The sequence below is a fragment of the Watersipora subatra genome, chromosome 10, assembly GCF_963576615.1.
Source record: "Watersipora subatra chromosome 10, tzWatSuba1.1, whole genome shotgun sequence".
NCBI lineage: Eukaryota > Metazoa > Bryozoa > Gymnolaemata > Cheilostomatida > Watersiporidae > Watersipora > Watersipora subatra.
Window position 1 is genome coordinate 17,664,664 of NC_088717.1, and position 26,663 is coordinate 17,691,326.

At 29.4% G+C, this 26,663-nt stretch overlaps 1 protein-coding gene across 2 annotated transcripts in view; it reads left to right on the forward strand.

Moving 5' to 3' along the window:
• Positions 1 to 26,663, forward strand: part of LOC137406653 (diacylglycerol kinase delta-like) — a 79,462-nt gene that overhangs the window by 8,664 nt on the left and 44,135 nt on the right. For both annotated transcript variants that reach the window (XM_068093257.1, XM_068093258.1), the window contains exons 4-8: positions 4,896 to 4,976; positions 9,620 to 9,724; positions 10,173 to 10,311; positions 22,144 to 22,257; positions 24,522 to 24,643. In XM_068093257.1, the coding sequence (XP_067949358.1) occupies positions 4,896 to 4,976; positions 9,620 to 9,724; positions 10,173 to 10,311; positions 22,144 to 22,257; positions 24,522 to 24,643 (561 nt within the window). The remainder of the gene's footprint in view (positions 1 to 4,895; positions 4,977 to 9,619; positions 9,725 to 10,172; positions 10,312 to 22,143; positions 22,258 to 24,521; positions 24,644 to 26,663) is intronic.

The following is a 26,663-nucleotide window of genomic DNA, read 5'->3' on the forward strand; positions in this document are numbered from 1 at the left end:
TTATTTCTACCAATAGATGGATGTGAACATTATTGTCAGAGGTCAAGGCCATCTCAAAGTAAATTAGACCATGAAACAAAAATAAAATAAAGAATAGTACAATACAATAAATAATAAATAAATAATATTAAGAGCTTAATAAAATTAAAGCTCTTTTTGCATCTCTTTGTTCTATAATATGGATTAGCAAGGTGTGGGTGTCTGGCATAAGGTGTAGCGGAGTTTTTGGCGAACTAGGAATACAATGGATGGTAAGATGCGGTCTGAATATTTTAGACAGCACATATCTAATAACATAGTTAGCTCATCAGCATTAAAGGTATTTAGATGCTGATCATAACTGTCCATATCAGATAACATAACCTTGAAAAATTATGTTTGACATATATATGTAGGCCAACACGTTCGTTGCCCTGGGTAGCAGGGCCTTCCCAAATATACCCAAGAGACATTATCCTCATAGCTAGTCGTATTTAGTAATACAGTTTGTAAGGCTCTCTATTTTGCTATAAGATTCGCACACACCTTTAATGCGCGAATCTAAGTTCTGGTTACTACTAAAAATGATTGATTCTGAAAAACAAGTCATCGTGATGACCTTCACTTAAGGAAATTTGCGCAAAACCTTTTTGTTAAGTGGAGTCTAGCTTTGCGCTTATACAAGGCAGTTGTGAAAGCACTCCAGGCATATGAACTCAAGTATAGGTGATAATCAAACTTAAAAAATTGGGACAAAGCCTGATAATCTACATATACTGAACGATGTTAGGAGGCGCGTTATTAGCACGGCCCTTTGCAGATTTCTAGTCAAGTCAGTAATTAGAGAATTTGTAGGCTAAATAACTTTTGGCCAAACCCTGCGAATGAAATGTAGGCTATGTATAGATAGTCATAACAAAATGAAGCTGATGACTACCAAAAGAAAAACAAAATATGAAAAGACAGAAATTAGGAATTATTGAGGGAGTTGAGTAGACGTGTTCTAGAAGTTGGTAATCTAATAAAATTGCTTAGGAGATGGGAGAGTGAATTGTAGGTTGTAGTAACAGACAGTTCATAAACTGAAACATACAATGATGGACATAGTATGTTGGTGTCACCAAATAGAAAACCATTGTTGTCATTTGTATAGAAGGATAAATATTCTTGGCCTAGTGCATATAGGATTTTGAAACCTGTAACACAGATGTCAAAACAAGGTAGTTTGGGATATGGTGATCATAATTATAAAGATTTGGTGATGTGGTGATATCGGTGAATGTCATCGTAAATCTTAAGTCCTCTAGGTCGATACTCCCTAGCTTTCATCTGTAATGTCAATGTTTTTAATATTTCTTTTGACTACTGTAAATTCATGTTTTTGACAATGATTTCTAATAAAACTAGTACTCAGTCGTTGAAAATTTTGTTTTACAAATCAAAAAATAGCGATGGGTACTACATTTAATTGTGAGCCAGAGGCTGGCTCATGAGAAGAATATTCCAGAACATCTCTATTCTCACGCTTAGTGGCTAGTGCCAATTTGCCTCGCCCCAAGCAGAATGCGTGACAATGATAATAATAAAGGACAACTGTTTAACGACATCCTCTATTATTAACTAGCCATATGATGAATAGGAGTGGCTGCCAACACTCTTGACCTTCCCTATCAGAGCGTGACACAAGTGCTGCTGATGACAGCTTGGCGATTGTTAAATGTTGAACATTTGCACCTGTTTGTTTCACTGCAATTGTCCTTCCTAGCTACTGATGGCCTATCTCTTAGATCTGTCATAATTAACTCGCTGACTACGCATGGGTCTTTGTTGCCTGGCCTACCAGGGATGAGAGGCAAAACCTGATCACAGCGAGTTTTCAAGCGGGGCGTTGCGAGAGGGAATTTTTTCAAGAGCACTCTTTGAGCAAGCTGACACCTGGCTCAATTCGAAGCTAATGCCCTATCACTGGCCCATTCCGTGTCATTGACTGTGCGAAGCTTTTATTTCTGATCTCGACTAAAAAACCAAACTGCTGGTAGACTAGAAAAATAATCAAAATATATTGATCTCAAGTTATTATTTTAGAAAGCAAGTTATGGTGGAGGAACCCGCAATGCCTAGCATTTATAATCGGAATATTCAATGTCCTTCATGCGAATAGTTGTTCGTATGTTTTTTTTTTCGAACCCATGAAGTGTTATTAAAATCTGAAATTTTTTCCAAAAATAGTGATTGAGCAGCTTATAGTCCAGTCCACCTTATTTAAGGTATTGCACTTCAATGGCTCCTAATCTGAATGCGACATTTTAAGAAGCATTTTGTTAAAGTTTATCGTTACGATCGCGATCTTTATTTTTCCTTCATGTAAGCCGAACCAGGAGTTCAGCGGACTGCCACATGATTTTGGATTTAAAAATGGTCGCGGCAGTTCATCAAATTATTTTTGCTGAATCATCGCTCACTATCATTTTATTAACTATAGTCATTTAATGTTTTATACCAGTTATTTCAAAATGGTGCATGATGAGAGCTTACGAAGCTGACCAATTGCTGTGGGGAGCGCTTCGGAAAACAAAAATAGAGCAGCTGCAAGATAATGGCATACAAAAAACCAAAAAATACCCCAAATGGCGATTTTCGAAAGAAAATTTTTTAGTTATTTGTGAATGGCATGATTGATCATCAGCCCTCACCTTGTTTTCATATTTCATCTCCTTTTCAGCAGTCATAATTCTGTTTTTTTCTTGATCAGAGAAAACCATATGTAATTCTATTGACCACTCTACGCCGTTGTCTTGTCCAAAGTTGGCAAGAAAGAAAACGATATTTCAAGACTAACTGTCGGAGTCTCGTTATTCAAATCGAATTTGAGAACTTGTACAGATTTGACTCTTTATATTAAATGGCATTTTTTACATAATACGAAAAAAACTTGACATAAACTATATACGCTAAGTTGAATTTATGTTATAGTTTTACGTTATAGGAGCTTCTACAGTCGTAGTTAACATAGCTGTTAACATGTTCTGGCTAATCGTCTTTATGTATTGGCAGCGTCTATTTTTAACCTATTCTACAATATTCTAGAAGCTTGAAGTCTAATTTTAGAAAAAATAGATTTCTAGAAGAATTCTAGAACTCAATTTTTAACCTATTCTAGAATATTCTAGAAGCTTACTAGTAGTTGATATGCTACTTCAAGAGTTTGAAATGAAAATTAAGTTTAAAGTTATAGCAAGCTTATGCATAGCCGTGATAGGAATTACAAACACGCAGTCACTAATACAAACCAGAAACTGTCTGCAGCAGTTGACTTCTTCAATGATCACTGTATTCATTGCAAGTTTCCTTTCAAGGTTCCGATTATAGTTTCACTATTTTCATGCATCCAAATAGAACCTATGATGATCAGAGGGCTTCAGTGAGAACATGAACATATGATATATTGTCACCTTGCTCACATGACGTTTATAAGAAGTTTATAATGCAAACTTGATATCTCATGTTGTTATGCGTGATTGTTGTATCATTAATATAGTTGATTAAAAAGCATATTTAGTTGTTTCAAATCTCAAGAAAATGTTAACAAAACTTGGAGCTCAAAGTTCTGGCATACATCATTGATCGTGGGATTTATTTCTAATGTCTTATGTGTGTCCCTTCTGCTGCAGTTTGTTTTTGCCTGTTTTAATCCCATTAGTGCCTAGGCTTGTCCCAACTTAATCACTTGCATTTTCTAAAAATATGAATTTAATTACATGGGTTTTATCTTAAATCCATTTGGTTAACATTTGAACGACAGCTTTCACATGTATGGTGAATTAGCCTTATCATGGCTTCCTAAAATGTTATAAAAAAATTGATTGCTTTTGCTTTTTTTAAGTAGTTTTTTCCAGGTTTTTCCTTATATATATTATCATTATTACTATTACTATTCTTGATTTAGGTAGCTAGCCACCATTTATAAAGTCTTTATTTTTTTCATATCTTCAGCATAAAAAATGGTGCATTGCACCATGACGTCTAGCCTGTCTTGACAAACTGTTGTTTTTGCGAAGTTGTCCCCCGGCGAGCGGGGCGAGCAAAACAACAGTGCAGTGCGGCTTGTGACAAGCTGTTGCTTTGCTCGCCCCACTCGCCGGGGACAACTCCGCAAAAAACAACAGTTTGACAAGACAGGCTACATGACGTCTTATCTGCTGGCTTTGAGTAATGAAAGCGATCCTTCTAAGATAAATCACGGTTAAATTTTTGCATACAAAGTAAATTGTTTGGGGATCTGTTTTGTATATTAAAACCAATGTGTCAAAGCCAGTATTTTCTTAAAAATTCTATAATTCATTTTATTCATTCTTCAGTCCAAAACGTGTGGATAACTCAGTAATAAATACTATGGGTTATAATTACATATTGCATTAACATTGCGTTAAATGAAACTGTTAAAAATCAATAAAATTCTCCTGATTACAACGTGTCCTTGAAGACAGCAAGTGTCAGCTTGGCCTTTGGGAGCGTTTAATCTAATTCAACGCATATATAGTTTTTGTTGTTGTTATATTTTTCATGTTTTACTTTTAAGTTTCTTCGACGTGTTTACTCTGAATCATAAAACTACAAGGTTCTAACAAACATTCAATGTCGTTAGTAGCAAAATTTAGCTTTATATTAAACTTTATATGAAACAAATTCAGAAGTGGAGGTTTGACGTTAGAAAACTATGAATTCCGTCACAGCACTTCTTGACTGTCAAAGGTCTGTTCCAGCAATTGAAATGAAGTTCTTGCAAAAGAATGCTACTTTTTCAAACTCTAAATTGTCCTTCAAACAAACTATGACATGATAAGTGAGGCCAAGCGGTTATCTTCTAGTGAATGGTTACACGAATAACTATGGTAATGTTTCAGGGTATTTTGTAGGCTGACATCTTTGAAGAGATTAGTCTGATAGATGCAAAGGCAGCGGAGGAAAGGCAAAAGAATTTGCATCACGTTTTTAGGGTGAGCATATTCTCTGTATATGGGAGAAACTCTCAACAAAATTAATTCTTTCCCAAAGACGTTTGTAGGTAGGAAAATTTGTAAGTAGGGCGCTTTCTACTCTATGCATGCTCTAAATTATTTCAAACTTGGTCGCATTGTTTGTATAAATTATAAATAATGGTTAAAATCTGGAACAATTGCATGTTAGAATTATATTATCGCATAATAAATAAAGTACATATGGAAAAAGAAAGAACAGAGAAATAACGAATAAAAACTATACGCGGTGTGTTTGTTTACCTTTGGCGATGGATAGGTAAGGCTAATCAGTCACTGAATTTGGCTAGCATCTGAAACTGAGTGAGCGCATTTCAAGGTATGTACCAACGGGTAACAAACCGACCAATCGAATGGCAAGAAGCTGCCGGGTCTCAGCCAATGTTCGAGCAGCTCAGCCGCACCACTTTCGAACTTAGCTGTTTAACTGCTTGAAAAAGTCCGGAGCTTGTTTCGTATATGGAGGCATCTTTCGTTATTCAGAATAATATTTTTACGAAAAGACGTTTCGCAACATGAAAATTTTGTATTCGGTGTTTTTCGTTAGCGGACGGTCTACTGTACTTGGTATGATGTAATACTGATGAGCATAGGAGTATGTCACCGCTGTTCTCCAGTCTTATTCTTTGAAGAGGATTAGTGGTTGTATAGGCTCATCTTACCAGAACTCAATATTTAATCTTATTTCATGCTTGTTATCACGCAATGCAGATATAAGTCTTTGGTCTTACGTAAGGAACCTGTTGAAAATATTTCTCTCTTTTCCAATGAAAGACCGGGTTTCATATAGCATAATTGCCAGATGTCCTTACTCAGTGTTCACATTGATTTTGTTTAGCCAGTTATAAAGAGCCATCTTTTATTACGCATTATTTTACTAAAATTATCTTTGTAGTAGTTCCTTTGATTTTATGTATTCAGTAGCACTGTCAACCAGACATCTTTCATTCACAAATAAAGCCGCTACCTTGCTCATCTTCCTCTTGCCTTGTTTGTAGGTATAGTGTAGTACTGTACTAGCAGGTACTTCATAGATATAGTGTAGTACTGTAATAGCAAGTACTTCATAGGTATAGTGTAGCACTGTAATAGCAGGTACTTCATAGATATAGCGTGGTACTGTAATAGCAGGTACTTCATAGATATAGTGTAGTACTGTAATAGCAAGTACTTCATAGGTATAGTGTAGCACTGTAATAGCAGGTACTTCATAGATATAGTGTGGTGCTGTAATAGCAGGTACTTCATAGATATAGTGTGGTACTGTAATAGCAGGTACTTCATAGATATAGTGTAGTACTGTAATAGCAAGTACTTCATAGGTATAGTGTAGCACTGTAATAGCAGGTACTTCATAGGCATAGTGTAGTACTGTAATAGCAAGTACTTCATAGGTATAGTGTAGCACTGTAATAGCAGGTACTTCATAGATATAGCGTGGTACTGTAATAGCAGGTACTTCATAGATATAGTGTAGTACTGTAATAGCAGGTACTTCATAGGTATAGTGTGGTACTGTAATAGCAGGTACTTCATAGGTATAGTGTAGTACTGTAATAGCAGGTACTTCATAGATATAGTGTAGTACTGTAATAGCAGGCACTTCATAGGTATAGTGTAGTACTGTAATAGCAGGTACTTCATAGGTATAGTGTGGTACTGTAATAGCTGGTGCTTTGTAGTAATATATTAGCTTTTTTTATGATTGCCATCTTTAGCTACACAAAAACATTTTTTAGTAGCATAACGGTCAGAAGCAAATTTTAAGGCAGTAAAGCCAATGACACTGCAAATTCTGAGTGGTTCGGTCATACAGTCTTTATAATACATAGCACCTACTTGTCTTAAAAAGATTTTAATGGTTGAGCAATTCAGCATAAATTATTGAGGTAGCGACGTAATGGGTTTGGCAGAACATGCTCTATGAGATCATTATCGAGTGTCTTAAATATGGTTTTGGCACAGAATAGTCTTGTTTTCAAACCTTCCAACATCTAGTTGTCATGGTTACACCATACCTCTATCTTTGTTGTAAGACCAACTAGATGTTTAGTTTTTCTATGTTGTTATATAATCATACACAGTGTGCGCCGCTATTAAATGTGAATTAAATAACGCTATAATTATTGTAAGCTTTGGGCGTTGTCAGTCGATATACCTTCACTCATTTTTTTATTTCAGTAACACAGCATGGTAAATGCTACCATTATGTTGGCTATCTCAAGTTTCATCGTTCAGTCATATTTGCTAGCAAAAAGAGTTGCGGTTTATGAAACTGCCTTGTAATTCGATGAATAACTTTTTTTTCATATGTTGTGGCATGCTCATTCTTGCGCATACCAAGAGTTTACAAGCACCCTAGTAAATCGCTCAGTATTTGCCTATGGTTTAGTCTAATAAAACTTTCATGTGATTTATAAACTTCTCTTGAATATCAGTTCTTCACTCGTATCTCAGACATTCGAGTGGAAACACTTATATAAGCCTGATATTTAGTTGATAGATTAGTTCCTTTATTGGCACCTCCATAACTCATTCGCTTAGCAAAAAGTGTGGGCAAAAAGTGAGAAACGGTTATTTTTGTATAATGGTGCATGTTGCGCTTAAAGTTTGGCTTATTATATACTACTTTAAGCGTCCAGATTGATTTTTGAGGTTACAATGGACCCTTGCCATGCGATTTTAATTCATTTCAGTGTTGGCATCGTAAAGCAAAAATTTCGTAAAAATGGTATAAAAACCCATAGTAAATATCTAACGCAAACACCCCCTGGTAAAAAATCATCAAAACTTTTATATATGTATTGCACGTATTAAAAATTAGTAACAAAATAATATGCTAACCTCAGTAACTATAGTTAGGCTACCTACAATAACTTTAGTGTGTTTAGTGGTTATGATCTGTAATAAAAATGTAACGTTATATAGTAAAATTTGCAGTATGTACCGTAGAGAGTTCGTGCTTTCAAGACATACGTATAATTATTATGTTGAATTTAACTTAAATGTATTTAGCTTACTAAGCACATACTTGAAGCTAAGTTTTAGTATGTATTTTCAACCATTTTACTAAACTTCAACTTTTTCATTGCTGAAACTTTATCACCTATCTGTTTCCGGTTTCTTTTTCACACTAACTAATAACGCTGAGCTGAGCGAGATTAAGCATTGTATCTCTTTCATTCGTTGTTAGAGGGATTTTGAGGAATAGCATATCGGTATATTTGTTATTCCGACGTAATCAGCACGCCGACTGCCAAATTTGAATTTTGGAAGTTTTTTTATTGATTTCATATGGCAAAAAATATTTCATTTGGAGAGGGTAGAAAATCAGCGTGTTCGACATCGAAGGGCAAAAAATTCGTATAACAGAGTAATCGTAACCTGAGGGCGCACTGTGCTGTAAAACCTCTAATCGAACGTCACCTTTATTTGACCGCCACTCTAGGGGAAGGGTTAAAAAATAGAGCGCCGCTCTAATTGAACGCCACCCTTCAATTGAACGCCACTTTCATCTGACCGCCACATTAACATTTTTTGATCTTTACAAACCCGTAATAGCAAGTGATTAGTAGAAAAATGTCCACAAAATCATACTAATAATGACTCATTACATCGATAACAATCAAATCTTTCATTGATTTTGTTCATATCAAAGTCCATTTTCCAATTCCAAAGCTTTTCAGTGTTTTCGTTAAAACATTGAAAGTAGCACTATAGAAATAATTAATCTGTATCAGGCTAATGGTAGTTCCTTGTTTAACACTGTCTTGAAACTTCGCTGTATAGGTTATACTGTTTACATTTACAATGGTAATAGAGTGACTAGTTCGAGGCTAAAAGTTATGCTTAGTGTCATGTGACTAAAAGTTTATCATTATTTGTGCGAAGTGTAACGTGTGAAAGTTTTACTCTGCCAAACAATTGTTTGGATACTAATGTCGACTAGTTCAGCAGTGCAGAAGATGAGCTGATGTCAGAAGACATTGTGGATGGTATTGAACATCCAGAAGAAGATACATGGCGTAAATGTAAAGGGTGGGGGCTAAATGCCAGGGGTGGCATTCAGCTTTCCACCCCCACTTCTGTCTTGTCGTCTGCCTGAAGCCATGGTGGTCGGAAAAAAGATTGCAGCATATGGGATTTGAACCTGTGGCATTCAGTTTTCTACCCCTCTTCAACCCTGTCTGGCTGTCTATTCGAAGCCAGAGTTGGGAAAAAGATTGCATCATATGAGATTCAAACCTGGGGCATTCATTTTTCCACCCCTCCTCAACCCTGTCTGGCTGTCTAACTGAAGCCAGCATTGGGAAAAAGATTGCATCATATGGAATTTGAACCCGTCGCATTCAATTTGGGATTTCATTCTCACCATTGTACCACCTTTCTAAACACTCTGCTGCATTTTGAAATAATGATGCAAATAGTTATTTCACCTGACGATATCTAACGGCGCGCGGAACTGTCAGGGTACTACTATAACTACTGTTCAACTACTGTACTAGTACTGTACTAGTACAGTACTAGTATGCTGGCACATAAAACCTCCAGGGCACTACTTATTACCATAATAAGCCTTATTTATAATGTTATTTTTGGCACAGATTCTCGCAACCCCAAGAAACATAGAACTAAAGGCAGATAGTCGTAAGGAAATGGAGTCATGGATACACACCATAGATCATGCCTCTCGTCAGGAGTTCTATGATGTAGGTCGACTTTACACACGTACTCACACCTTCCTCCATACTGTTAATCGTGAATCTATCAATATGCTGCATGTATACAACATGTATACTACATATACAACATACTACATCAATGTTTTACTAGAAGCCAGACTTAATATGTATATTAAGATTGAATTTTTAATACGACATCGATTATTTTGTGTATATACATGTAATATAGAATTTGCAGCTAACAGCGTTATAAGCATCACACTTCAGATAGTTTATAAATGTTGCCGGGGAAATAAATTTTCAAGTAGTTATTTCGCTGTTTATTTTGATAGCTATTCTGACAGCGGGGTTTAATGTCCTGTGAGTGTGACAAGGAATTGAATGCCTGAAGCATATGTCCTGTCTGTTTCTATTTTAATATCACTCGGATCAATAAGCTGTTTCAGTATAAGCTTGCTGTCCTTTCTATTACCAGCCAAATGCCCAGCACACTATCATATCCGGACAGCACACCTGGTATATAATGTCACATGTCAAGATTGTCCATTGCAACATCTGTCGAGAGCTGCTTTCTCCCGGCGCTCTGCCCATAGTACACGGGCTGTCATGCGCAGGTGATGTATCATGAATCATCCTTCATATTTGTTTTTTGCTATGTTTTTCTTATTTGTAGAATTACTTGAAATTTATGCAGTTCCATGAAAAATTGCCTCCAATATTATATGCAGCCATCCACTGCTTCAGAGCAAACAGAGCACCTGCTCTTTGCAATGACCTGAAGATTAATGGCAACTTCTGTTTCGCTCATTGCTTTGCGTCGCAATAATTCTGTGCAAACTCTCTTATGCAGATGTACAGTACAGCCGCAACTGTTTGCACACTCACCGTAATGTCACAGGAAGCAATTGTGGCGACATGATCGCCTAAATTGAATGATCGCAAAATTGCCAAAATTTTGTGACATGCTTCAGTTTTTTTAAATAAAGGAAAATGAGCTGGAAAATTTTTAATGGAATATGAATACATAGAATGAATATATTAATATAATATAATATATTAATTTACATGTATATATAATATATAGAGAATAGGAATATATATTATATATGAATATGTATGAATGAATATACATATTTAATGAGTGAAATATATATGAATATACATATTTAATGAGTGAAATATATATGAATATACATATTTAATGAGTGAAATATATATGCATATACATATTTAATGAGTGAAATATATATGAATATACATATTTAATGAGTGAAATATATATAAATATACATATTTAATGAGTGAAATATATATGAATATACATATTTAATGAGTGAAATATATATGAATATACATATTTAATGAGTGAAATATATATGAATATACATATTTAATGAGTGAAATATATATGAATATACATATTTAATGAGTGAAATATATATGCATATACATATTTAATAAGTGAAATATATATGAATATACATATTTAATAAGTGAAATATATATAAATATACATATTTAATGAGTGAAATATATATGCATATACATATTTAATGAGTGAAATATATATGAATATACATATTTAATGAGTGAAATATATATAAATATACATATTTAATGAGTGAAATATATATGAATATACATATTTAATGAGTGAAATATATATGAATATACATATTTAATGAGTGAAATATATATGAATATACATATTTAATGAGTGAAATATATATGAATATACATATTTAATGAGTGAAATATATATGCATATACATATTTAATGAGTGAAATATATATGAATATACATATTTAATGAGTGAAATATATATGAATATACATATTTAATGAGTGAAATATATATGAATATACATATTTAATGAGTGAAATATATATGAATATACATATTTAATGAGTGAAATATATATGCATATACATATTTAATGAGTGAAATATATATGAATATACATATTTAATGAGTGAAATATATATAAATATACATATTTAATGAGTGAAATATATATGAATATACATATTTAATGAGTGAAATATATATGAATATACATATTTAATGAGTGAAATATATATGAATATACATATTTAATGAGTGAAATATATATGAATATACATATTTAATGAGTGAAATATATATGAATATACATATTTAATGAGTGAAATATATATAAATATACATATTTAATAAGTGAAATATATATGAATATGCATATTTAATGAGTGAAATATATATGAATATACATATTTAATAAGTGAAATATATATGAATATACATATTTAATGAGTGAAATATATATGAATATACATATTTAATAAGTGAAATATATATGAATATACATATTTAATGAGTGAAATATATATGAATATACATATTTAATAAGTGAAATATATATGAATATACATATTTAATGAGTGAAATATATATGAATATACATATTTAATGAGTGAAATATATATGAATATACATATTTAATGAGTGAAATATATATGAATATACATATTTAATGAGTGAAATATATATGAATATACATATTTAATAAGTGAAATATATATGAATATACATATTTAATGAGTGAAATATATATGAATATACATATTTAATAAGTGAAATATATATGAATATACATATTTAATGAGTGAAATATATATGAATATACATATTTAATGAGTGAAATATATATGCATATACATATTTAATGAGTGAAATATATATGAATATACATATTTAATAAGTGAAATATATATGAATATACATATTTAATGAGTGAAATATATATGAATATACATATTTAATGAGTGAAATATATATGCATATACATATTTAATGAGTGAAATATATATGAATATACATATTTAATAAATGAAATATATATGAATATACATATTTAATGAGTGAAATATATATGAATATACATATTTAATGAGTGAAATATATATGAATATACATATTTAATGAGTGAAATATATATGAATATACATATTTAATAAGTGAAATATATATGAATATACATATTTAATGAGTGAAATATATATGAATATACATATTTAATGAGTGAAATATATATGAATATACATATTTAATAAGTGAAATATATATGAATATACATATTTAATGAGTGAAATATATATGAATATACATATTTAATAAGTGAAATATATATGAATATACATATTTAATGAGTGAAATATATATGAATATACATATTTAATAAGTGAAATATATATGAATATACATATTTAATGAGTGAAATATATATGAATATACATATTTAATGAGTGAAATATATATGAATATACATATTTAATGAGTGAAATATATATGAATATACATATTTAATGAGTGAAATATATATGAATATACATATTTAATGAGTGAAATATATATGAATATACATATTTAATGAGTGAAATATATATGAATATACATATTTAATGAGTGAAATATATATGAATATACATATTTAATAAGTGAAATATATATGAATATACATATTTAATAAGTGAAATATATATGAATATACATATTTAATGAGTGAAATATATATGAATATACATATTTAATAAGTGAAATATATATGAATATACATATTTAATGAGTGAAATATATATAAATATACATATTTAATGAGTGAAATATATATGAATATACATATTTAATGAGTGAAATATATATGAATATACATATTTAATAAGTGAAATATATATGAATATACATATTTAATAAGTGAAATATATATGAATATACATATTTAATAAGTGAAATATATATGAATATACATATTTAATAAGTGAAATATATATGAATATACATATTTAATGAGTGAAATATATATGAATATACATATTTAATAAGTGAAATATATATGAATATACATATTTAATGAGTGAAATATATATGAATATACATATTTAATGAGTGAAATATATATGAATATACATATTTAATGAGTGAAATATATATGAATATACATATTTAATGAGTGAAATATATATGAATATACATATTTATTGAGTGAAATATATATGAATATACATATTTAATGAGTGAAATATATATGAATATACATATTTAATAAGTGAAATATATATGAATATACATATTTAATGAGTGAAATATATATGAATATACATATTTAATGAGTGAAATATATATGAATATACATATTTAATGAGTGAAATATATATGAATATACATATTTAATGAGTGAAATATATATGAATATACATATTTAATAAGTGAAATATATATGAATATACATATTTAATAAGTGAAATATATATGAATATACATATTTAATAAGTGAAATATATATGAATATACATATTTAATAAGTGAAATATATATGAATATACATATTTAATGAGTGAAATATATATGAATATACATATTTAATAAGTGAAATATATATGAATATACATATTTAATGAGTGAAATATATATGAATATACATATTTAATGAGTGAAATATATATGAATATACATATTTAATGAGTGAAATATATATGAATATACATATTTAATGAGTGAAATATATATGAATATACATATTTATTGAGTGAAATATATATGAATATACATATTTAATGAGTGAAATATATATGAATATACATATTTAATGAGTGAAATATATATGAATATACATATTTAATAAGTGAAATATATATGAATATACATATTTAATGAGTGAAATATATATGAATATACATATTTAATGAGTGAAATATATATGAATATACATATTTAATGAGTGAAATATATATGAATATACATATTTAATGAGTGAAATATATATGAATATACATATTTATTGAGTGAAATATATATGAATATACATATTTAATGAGTGAAATATATATGAATATACATATTTAATGAGTGAAATATATATGAATATACATATTTAATAAGTGAAATATATATGAATATACATATTTAATGAGTGAAATATATATGAATATACATATTTAATGAGTGAAATATATATGAATATACATATTTAATGAGTGAAATATATATGAATATACATATTTAATGAGTGAAATATATATGAATATACATATTTAATAAGTGAAATATATATGAATATACATATTTAATAAGTGAAATATATATGAATATACATATTTAATAAGTGAAATATATATGAATATACATATTTAATAAGTGAAATATATATGAATATACATATTTAATGAGTGAAATATATATGAATATACATATTTAATAAGTGAAATATATATGAATATACATATTTAATAAGTGAAATATATATGAATATACATATTTAATAAGTGAAATATATATGAATATACATATTTAATAAGTGAAATATATATGAATATACATATTTAATAAGTGAAATATATATGAATATACATATTTAATGAGTGAAATATATATAAATATACATATTTAATGAGTGAAATATATATGAATATACATATTTAATAAGTGAAATATATATGAATATACATATTTAATAAGTGAAATATATATGAATATACATATTTAATAAGTGAAATATATATGAATATACATATTTAATAAGTGAAATATATATGAATATACATATTTAATAAGTGAAATATATATGAATATACATATTTAATGAGTGAAATATATATAAATATACATATTTAATGAGTGAAATATATATGAATATACATATTTAATGAGTGAAATATATATGAATATACATATTTAATAAGTGAAATATATATGAATATACATATTTAATAAGTGAAATATATATGAATATACATATTTAATGAGTGAAATATATATGAATATACATATTTAATAAGTGAAATATATATGAATATACATATTTAATAAGTGAAATATATATGAATATACATATTTAATGAGTGAAATATATATGAATATACATATTTAATGAGTGAAATATATATGAATATACATATTTAATGAGTGAAATATATATGAATATACATATTTAATAAGTGAAATATATATGAATATACATATTTAATAAGTGAAATATATATGAATATACATATTTAATGAGTGAAATATATATGAATATACATATTTAATAAGTGAAATATATATGAATATACATATTTAATAAGTGAAATATATATGAACATACATATTTAATAAGTGAAATATATATGAATATACATATTTAATAAGTGAAATATATATGAATATACATATTTAATAAGTGAAATATATATGAATATACATATTTAATGAGTGAAATATATATGAATATACATATTTAATAAGTGAAATATATATGAATATACATATTTAATAAGTGAAATATATATGAATATACATATTTAATAAGTGAAATATATATGAATATACATATTTAATAAGTGAAATATATATGAATATACATATTTAATGAGTGAAATATATATGAATATACATATTTAATAAGTGAAATATATATGAATATACATATTTAATAAGTGAAATATATATGAATATACATATTTAATAAGTGAAATATATATGAATATACATATTTAATAAGTGAAATATATATGAATATACATATTTAATGAGTGAAATATATATGAATATACATATTTAATAAGTGAAATATATATGAATATACATATTTAATGAGTGAAATATATATGAATATACATATTTAATAAGTGAAATATATATGAATATACATATTTAATGAGTGAAATATATATGAATATACATATTTAATAAGTGAAATATATATGAATATACATATTTAATGAGTGAAATATATATGAATATACATATTTAATGAGTGAAATATATATGAATATACATATTTAATAAGTGAAATATATATGAATATACATATTTAATAAGTGAAATATATATGAATATACATATTTAATAAGTGAAATATATATGAATATACATATTTAATAAGTGAAATATATATGAATATACATATTTAATAAGTGAAATATATATGAATATACATATTTAATAAGTGAAATATATATGAATATACATATTTAATAAGTGAAATATATATGAATATACATATTTAATAAGTGAAATATATATGAATATACATATTTAATAAGTGAAATATATATGAATATACATATTTAATAAGTGAAATATATATGAATATACATATTTAATGAGTGAAATATATATGAATATACATATTTAATAAGTGAAATATATATGAATATACATATTTAATAAGTGAAATATATATGAATATACATATTTAATGAGTGAAATATATATGAATATACATATTTAATAAGTGAAATATATATGAATATACATATTTAATGAGTGAAATATATATGAATATACATATTTAATGAGTGAAATATATATGAATATACATATTTAATGAGTGAAATATATATGAATATACATATTTAATGAGTGAAATATATATGAATATACATATTTAATGAGTGAAATATATATGAATATACATATTTAATAAGTGAAATATATATGAATATACATATTTAATAAGTGAAATATATATGAATATACATATTTAATAAGTGAAATATATATGAATATACATATTTAATGAGTGAAATATATATGAATATACATATTTAATAAGTGAAATATATATGAATATACATATTTAATAAGTGAAATATATATGAATATACATATTTAATGAGTGAAATATATATGAATATACATATTTAATGAGTGAAATATATATGAATATACATATTTAATAAGTGAAATATATATGAATATACATATTTAATAAGTGAAATATATATGAATATACATATTTAATGAGTGAAATATATATGAATATACATATTTAATGAGTGAAATATATATGAATATAGATATTTAATGAGTGAAATATATATGAATATACATATTTAATGAGTGAAATATATATGAATATACATATTTAATGAGTGAAATATATATGAATATACATATTTAATGAGTGAAATATATATGAATATACATATTTAATAAGTGAAATATATATGAATATACATATTTAATGAGTGAAATATATATGAATATACATATTTAATGAGTGAAATATATATGAATATACATATTTAATGAGTGAAATATATATGAATATACATATTTAATAAGTGAAATATATATGAATATACATATTTAATGAGTGAAATATATATGAATATACATATTTAATGAGTGAAATATATATGAATATACATATTTAATGAGTGAAATATATATGAATATACATATTTAATGAGTGAAATATATATGAATATACATATTTAATGAGTGAAATATATATGAATATACATATTTAATAAGTGAAATATATATGAATATACATATTTAATGAGTGAAATATATATGAATATACATATTTAATGAGTGAAATATATATGAATATACATATTTAATGAGTGAAATATATATGAATATACATATTTAATGAGTGAAATATATATGAATATACATATTTAATGAGTGAAATATATATGAATATACATATTTAATAAGTGAAATATATATGAATATACATATTTAATGAGTGAAATATATATGAATATACATATTTCAAATCAATATATGAATGAAGTGAATTTTAACAAATTATAATCTAAGTTAGAGTAAGTTATTTTGGATATTTCTATCACTACCAAATGTAGGGGGTAATAAATGGAATGTTACAGGTTTGCAGGAATGTCACAGCTCTGTTACGTGTAGATATGATAAAAAGGCAGCTGTTCTAGTTGTCTCTTTTTCATTTATCATCTTATCCAAAATTCTTAATAGCTTTTCTCTTAAATCAATCAAACCAAAATTTGGAACAAGACACGGTAGTGTTTAGTGCGCCATTACGTTCAGTGTAAGTTCAGTTGTCTGTCTGAGTGTCTGCGCATGTGTGTATGTGTACATGTGGCATAACTAGAGTGAGCAGAGCAGGCTTTCAGATGAATATGTTGAATGTCGTTTGTTGGTCTCACACCATCGAGTATAAGATTTGTATTTATAAAACAAATTCTTCAGAATGACAGAATACTTAATAATTCTTGTCTATTTGTCACCATGGTTTGAATCATTTAGTTACAATACCAAGCAGATTGACGTTTTAACTAAAGGTGTCAGATTCTACTAATGGACTTTATGTATGTAGTGGGGGCTCTCTCTTTCGCTATCTCTTATCTTTCACTGCTTTCCCTCTCTTACCCTCCTTCCTCTCCCTTTCTGTTGTCAGTCGTTCATTCCAGAAGCACATTTGGACTCAAAATAAAACACTCCTCGCGTGTACTTGTAAAAGTAAACTTCTCCCGAAATACCTCATAAATTTTTATAGCCTTCAAGCCTTCAGTTTTTTACATCATCTTTCTTATTTATGAACAGTTAATCGATATAGTTCACCTGCTTAATGTGCAAATGATAAATAATAATTCATTTGAATGCCCATTTTTGGCTACCAAAGGAATTTTTATGTGAGATCTGATAGATGTCGGTTTGGATGTTTTGTAGTTAGCGAGGGTACTGTTCCATATAAATACATCATATAATGTAGCTATGAGACTAGGTATATGTGAGGTATTATGAGTACTATAACATGAGCTATGAGACTCGGTATATGTGAGGTATTATGAGTACTATAACATTAGCTATAAGACGAGGTATATGTGAGATATTATTAGTACTATAACATTAGCTATGAAACTAGGTATATGTGAGGTATTATGAGTACTATAACATTAGCTATGAGACTAGGTATATGTGAGGTATTATGAGTACTATAACATTAGCTATAAGACGAGGTATATGTGAGGTATTGTGAGTACTATAACATTAGCTATGAAACTAGGTATATGTGAGGTATTATTAGTACTATAACATGAGCTATGAGACTAGGTATATGTGAGGTATTATTAGTACTATAACATTAGCTACAAGACTAGGTATATGTGAAGTATTATTAGTACTATAACATTAGCTAAAACCTGCCCAGCAGCTTTTCTAGCGAACGCTCTGGTGTTTTAGCTATAATAAGAGTAAATGTATTGCTCAATTGTCATGTTCAGAGGGGTAATAACAACATGAACTTAACAAATGAAACAAGCAATTGCCCTGTTTGCACTGCATACTCTTAGATGACTTTGCAAAGAATCGCTAGGGGCAATCAGGCTTTTTTACTGTAACATTCCCATTGTTCCTGCTCTCTTCTCTCAGCATGTTAACATTTATCTCTTTAGCCCCTGAGATGTCTAACATTTTTTGTATCAGCAGATGACATTTTTCCTTGACATTTTACATAGATTGGGTCTGAAACCTGCTGGGCACCTGCTAGGGGCATCAATCTTACCAATAGTTTTAGTTTTTCAGTACAGTTTGTCTGCTAGAAATGTTCGCTAGAAATGTCCGCTAGAGTGGCAGGTATTTTCAATACGAACATCACTGAATAATTTGAAAAGCCTTCAAACCTATTCTATTATACGTATGAACAACAAATTATTACACTTAACTAGAGATGCTAGCAAAGGTGAAATTGTACATGTATATTGACTATATAAATTGTACATGTATATTGACTATATAAATTGTGTATGTATATTGACTATATAAATTGTACATGTATATTGACTATATAAATTGTACATGTACATTGACTATATAAATTGTACATGTACATTGACTATATAAATTCAACAAAAACAAATTCATAACAATAGCAAAACTTTACCGATCTGAAATACATATATTGAAACCTTTTAAAAGCTTGTTTTTTGTCAACTGCCAACCTTGACACCTGTGAGTCAACTTGTAAGGTCATGATTTAAATAACAAACAAAGAATCTTCAACTAGTTGAAGCCAAGAAATTTTTTTCTGAACAAAGTTGCATTGATCAGTTCAAACTTCAAAGTGATACACTTCAACCGGTATTCTGTGTTCATAAGTATCCAAATTTGGGCTACTTCCATTTTTATTGCTCCTCTATGACATAGCAGGAGAGGTGTCTGGTCTGTTCTCACTCTCGCATTTTGATAAATACTGTATACATGCTTAGAATCTGTGTGAGATTGCCGGTTACCGGCACAATAAAACCTATTTCACTAATACACGCCTTCAGCAATACCAGTGTACTATAAAGTTCTATTTACATATAAATAATTTTCTTCTGAGTTTGCTCAAAATCTTTTATGTCAGCACATCGTGTTCAAGTAAAAAGTCATGAGTTACCATATGCCTAAACTAGATTACCATATATCAATGGTAAGTGTCACTTGCATGTGCTCGGTGTCATTTAGCTGTGCTAGGTGGCAAACACCTGTAATAGGTTTTCATATACTCATCATATTATGTATGTATATGCCCACAATAAGTGTCATGCGCTAGATGTCATCTAATTGCGCTAGGTGCCATATACTTGCGGTAGGTTACCATATATCTATTATATTAGCTTTATACCCGTGATAAGTGTCATCTACCTCTCATAGGTGTCATCTAGGTGGGCTAGGTGTCTTATACCTGTGATATTAGCCATATACTCATCATAAGTGTCATCTACCTGTGATAGGTGTCATCTAGTTGTGCTAGGTGTCATATACCTATGATATTTGCTATATACCCATGATAAATGTCATCTACATGCACTAGATGTCATCTACATGTAGTTGTGTCAGGTGTCATACAGTGCTGTCAGAAATTATGAGACCACCCAATAATTTTCGCCTTTGTTCAACTTTGCACCTCTGCTGGCACCATATTAATTCATTCATTTGTCACATATTGTACATCATTAGATGCAGAAATTTCTCCTTGTTCTAGTAAAGTAAATCAGAAGTCTTTCATTGTTCTTTTACAGCATTGGTGATAGAATTAGTGTCATCAAGTTATCTCTTCAGTGTCCGACCACATAGCTTGTTAGTGGTAAAACGTGATGTCATCATCACTATGTGTTGTGCATTCTGTAATCTCACAAAGTCAAATAGTTTGGCATAAAAAAATAAAAAATGAATAAAATAATAAAATGAATAAAAAAACAAAATATCTTTTTGTTTTTTATTCATATCAGTTGCATATGCCTTTTGATTGAGATAAAAAATAAGTATGGATTGTTATGTGATGGAAATTTGCTTCATATTAATCAGTAGAAAATTCCGCATCTAATGGTATATGGTTTATGATAGTTTTTTGTAAAACTAAGTCAGTAAATCATTGCTACCACTTTGTCTCTTAAAATGTGAGGTGGTCTCATAATTTCTGACGGCACTGTATATCTGTTATAAGTTGTCATTTATTTATGACATCAGTTAGCTACCCATCACAGGTGTCATCTACCTGTGCTAGGCACCATCTAGGTGTGCTGTCTCCATTACCTATGTAGGCATATTAGATGTTATTTGCAAACATTGCTCATGCTGTATCCTTACTCATAAGGAAGTCTACACAAAATGAGGTTATTTAGACGTAAAACTATTGAAGGTGTTTTTGATGTGAGTTTTGTCATTTCAGTCTGCAAGACGAAGTCTCACAAAGGTTGTGCCATTCGAGCTTCCCACAACTGCAAGTGGAGTACTTTAGCCAGTGTCGGGCGGCATGTCATCGAAGATGCTGATGGCACCTTAGGTAATGATGATATGAAATTTACTTTACTTGTTTGTTTGGTAAACTTATGTTTGTTGGCTATTTTCACTATGGTCTATTTAAAATTTTATAAATTTAATAGAAGTCAAACCTAGATTGCTTGCACTCCTTAAGCAATGACGATGCTTATTGCGTCTCCCCAAGTTGCGACGCAAATTGGATCAAACTAAAGATCGATACATTAAAAGATCCATAAAGATGGAGCAACAGACTGGCATCACGTGGGCAAAGAAGGACTAACATTAGATCGGTGCAACTTGAAAATCCAACCTGTCGCGAAAATATTGCTCATGGAGTCGTAGTCTTAACAACACAAAGCAATAAATATGACTGTCAAATTGTAGACACACGATACCAAGTCATCTATTGTTCCGACCTTGACACACCGTTTGTGTGACCGCTAAAAGTACTACTTCAGCGGTGGTAGTCACAAAAAATAGCGTAATTTTGCATTTTAGCGAGTTCGATTTTTTATACTGTTGATAAAACGTTCGTTCATGAACAATGGAAAACATTGGCTGGTTGCCTACAGCTTTAAACGCATGAGTTGCAAGTACTTATGGCTTTTATTTCTGTATGTATACATATATATCTCAATGTCCGTCTGTCCTGTTATAGTGACAAAGTTTTAAGAATGAAAAACCCGCTTTGCAGAGGATTTGAACTCCATGCCTCCTGGTCTGGAGTAGTCCAGCTTTTCTACGTTCAACTGAGCATAGAGATCAATAGTGGTGAAAATATTCATTACATCAAGTAAAATACGCATAACAATGTTGTGTCACACGTAACGATTACCGACTTTGTAATGCCCGACTGCATGGTAATAACAATAGCTTATAAACAATTGTTGGCAATATAGTGTAAAGGTAATGTAGTCGGTAAGATTATGTAATGTTCATAAGCTGTTTCTTTGATTACTTTCAAAGAAAATATCTTATATATTATAAGTTGTAAATTATAAAGTACAGACCATAGATTATAAACTGTAGACTAAAGCTTAGAACTAGTTGATTTTAAATTAAACTATAATTTATAGAATATAGGTTATAAATGCTAGACTATAAATAGTTGAATATGGCTTAAGGAGTATATCGACTCCAAGTTATAGTCCATAGATTATATATATAAATGTGTATAATCTATAGTAAATAATATATACATCTGTATGTATTATTTACTATAAGAATATATATATTCTACACCGTCACTAAAACCATGGCAACCACTACAGTAAAAATGAAAGAATTTTGATGTTATTGATGTAACCGAGTGATTATTAGCAATATTTTGTGGACACTGATTTATTAACCACTTGCTATTATGGGTTCATGAAGATCAGAGAATGTCAAAGTGGCAATAAATAGAGGTGACATTCAATAAGGGTTGGCGCTGTTTATTTCAATTCTTCTAAGGTGGCGTTCTAGTAGAGGTAACGTTTGAATAAAGGTAGCATTCAGATAGAGGTTTTACGGTATATATACATATATATACTATACATATATTTATATATAGTCTTTATAAATATATATGCTAGTATATATACTGTATATAAATATATATACACTAGTTTATATACTATATATATATATCCAAGTATATATAGCCTACTACATGTATATATATACTTATAGGGTTAAATAAGTATATATATATATAGTTTTATATTATATAAAATTTATAATATAGTCATGTATATTAAACGGGATAACCAGTTAACCAAAAGATTTCCAAATGCGTATTTACCAAATTGTGATCAAAATTTCAGTTTAATGACTTCTGTCTGATCCTCAACATGTTTTATGTTATAAACTATAGTCATAGCAAGGCTATGACTATAGTTTATAACATAACAGATTATGACACTTAGTTATATCTACAGTTTTCTATAGGTAAGCCAGTGTATTCTTATTGGCACTTGGTGAATATTTGACACAAAGTCGTATACGTATAATAATTTTACTCACTATTATCAGTATGTTAGTTAGCTGTGTTAGCTAGCTAGCTGTGTTAGCTAGCGCATATGTTAGCATATGCGCTAGCTGTGGTATACCGTATTCTGATCATACGGTTGTATGTTATCGCTATAACTCTATGACTGATGATCAACTTCAATAAAATCAAATCTTTAGTAAGCTAGTATTTGTCATAGGGATGGACCGCAACGCTTCGCAAATAGTGGGGCACGCGCTGGTCGGCTGTAACAACTCGCATTGTTGAAGCGCTCTAGTTAAACATTGTTCTTACAGATATAGAACATCAGTGGATTGAGGGAAACCTATCTCATAACAGTCACTGCGCTGTCTGTGACAAGAAGTGTGGTAGTTTGAGCAAACTCGTTGACTGGAGGTGTCTTTGGTGCAAGCTCAAGGTGTGTATATATGCAGGTTAACAATCTTCAAACATCCTGGCATTCGAGTAACGATAGTAACTACTGGTGTCATTTCAGAATGTATATTTCCACCGATCATTTTAACCGCAATCAAGTTTTGTCGATTTTAATCTCGAAACAGTCCTGGCAGTCAGATCACCTCAAACAACAAAAACAATCGCAAATGATAGAAAAGTATCAATAATTTCTGATGAAATCTTCTAAAATTTTGTATATGTTCATTGTTTAAAAACTTTCTCTTAGCCTGTTCTCTCACTCAGCCTGCTGGAAGTAGACTAATTAATCTGTGCATTAAAATTAGCTTCTGTATCTTGTAATCACCTGCCGCGTCTTGTAATCATTCACTGCTCACCTGTAGCGGTCTTTGACACCGACTTTATAATTGAGTAGCTGGAGGCTTCTAGCTGTAATTGTTGCTATAATTAGCCTGAATGTACATATAAGACTCTGTTCATGATGGTTGCTGAGGGGACCCATCCAGTTTGTTTGTATATACCAGAGGCTAACTTTGGCTGTAGTAATAAGATTTAAGCAGAGTTGTAATTAGATAATTTCTCAAAACTACGACGTGATGAGGATGTATGATGCATTTTTACATACTAAATCTGCAAGGTTTACTATCGATTAAAGTGGGTCACAGGCAGGAGTGAAGAAGGCTTAAAAATGTGCTTGCGTCAAATTTGAGTTGATTTTAAAAGAAAGTATTTTTTTGTCTATCAGTTGATATGTTGTTTGTTGCGTTAGGCGATTTCGTTGTCAAGATATTTGAGGATTAAAATCCAAAAAAATTGATCGCGGTAAAAACGTTCAGGTCAAAAAACATACCCAGACTTGCCCTAAATGAGGTAACGAGTGATACAACCTGTCTCTAACTCTCGTATTCAAATCAGCTATTACGATAAAAGTCCAGTCTTACGCGGCCCTGTTGGCATATATTTTATTTTGTATTTGCTCATATTGGCTAGAATAAAATTTTAAATCTAGCTACAGATACATTATTATGAATGTCTCAACCGCCTCAAATAAGGAAAACTAAAAACTTGTCATATTATCTTCCTCAAAGTGCTGTGTAAACCTCTAAGTACCGACTACGATTCTGCCGGTCTACAGTACTTAGGTCGAGTTAACTTACATGTATTTCATCGCGGCTTTCGTATCAGCTAAGTTCTCAGTTGCTACATACACACCGCACACTAGCTACTAAACAAAATAAGCACGCCGCCATCTTTGAAATGAATATGTTCGAATATATGGCGAAACCAACTGCATCCCAAAAGTCATGTATAGTCAACGTTATCTAGTCATTATCAGTATCAGTTTGTAGAAAAGATTTACTGGTCACATTCAATTAGTTAGTTCAAGTAGGCCTACAAAACAAATGGTTTTATGAGTTGACCCAAATAGTGAACGCAAAACAACGTCAATTTTGTTGAAATCAATTAACCCACCTATTCTGGCATAGGATTACTAGAGCCATTCTTGCACCTGGTTGGCGGTCTGTGGACTCACCTGTTTTCACTTAGTAGGCTGAAGGATAAAATTTTGTGAACTTAATTTTCAGTTTGTTGGAATTGAGTCGAAATATGCAGAAGTAGCTGCCAATATAGCTCTGATTACAATTCATAAATCCATCTATCAAAGAAGATTTCAGCACAGATGGCAGCAGGGCTTTGATGTATTTAATATGTTGTGCAAATCATGTTTTGCATTGTCTTCAACAATATTATTTTATTGTATAATTTTTACAAGCCAAAAATTTTTCGTTGCAGCATAAAGTTTTTATTAAAACCATCCATCCAAGTCGTGGCGCTCACATAGTTTCAGCTCATATACATGTAATAGGACAAATTAGTCTACTGCAGCAAACTCAAACAAAACATATTATGGTTTGTGCAGCACACATTTGTTTCTCTCTTTCCCATTTATGGCAGTTTCCAGACCGACACACGACTGCTCCTCAAGTGAACCACATAAACATCCTGTAACAATAAAACAAATG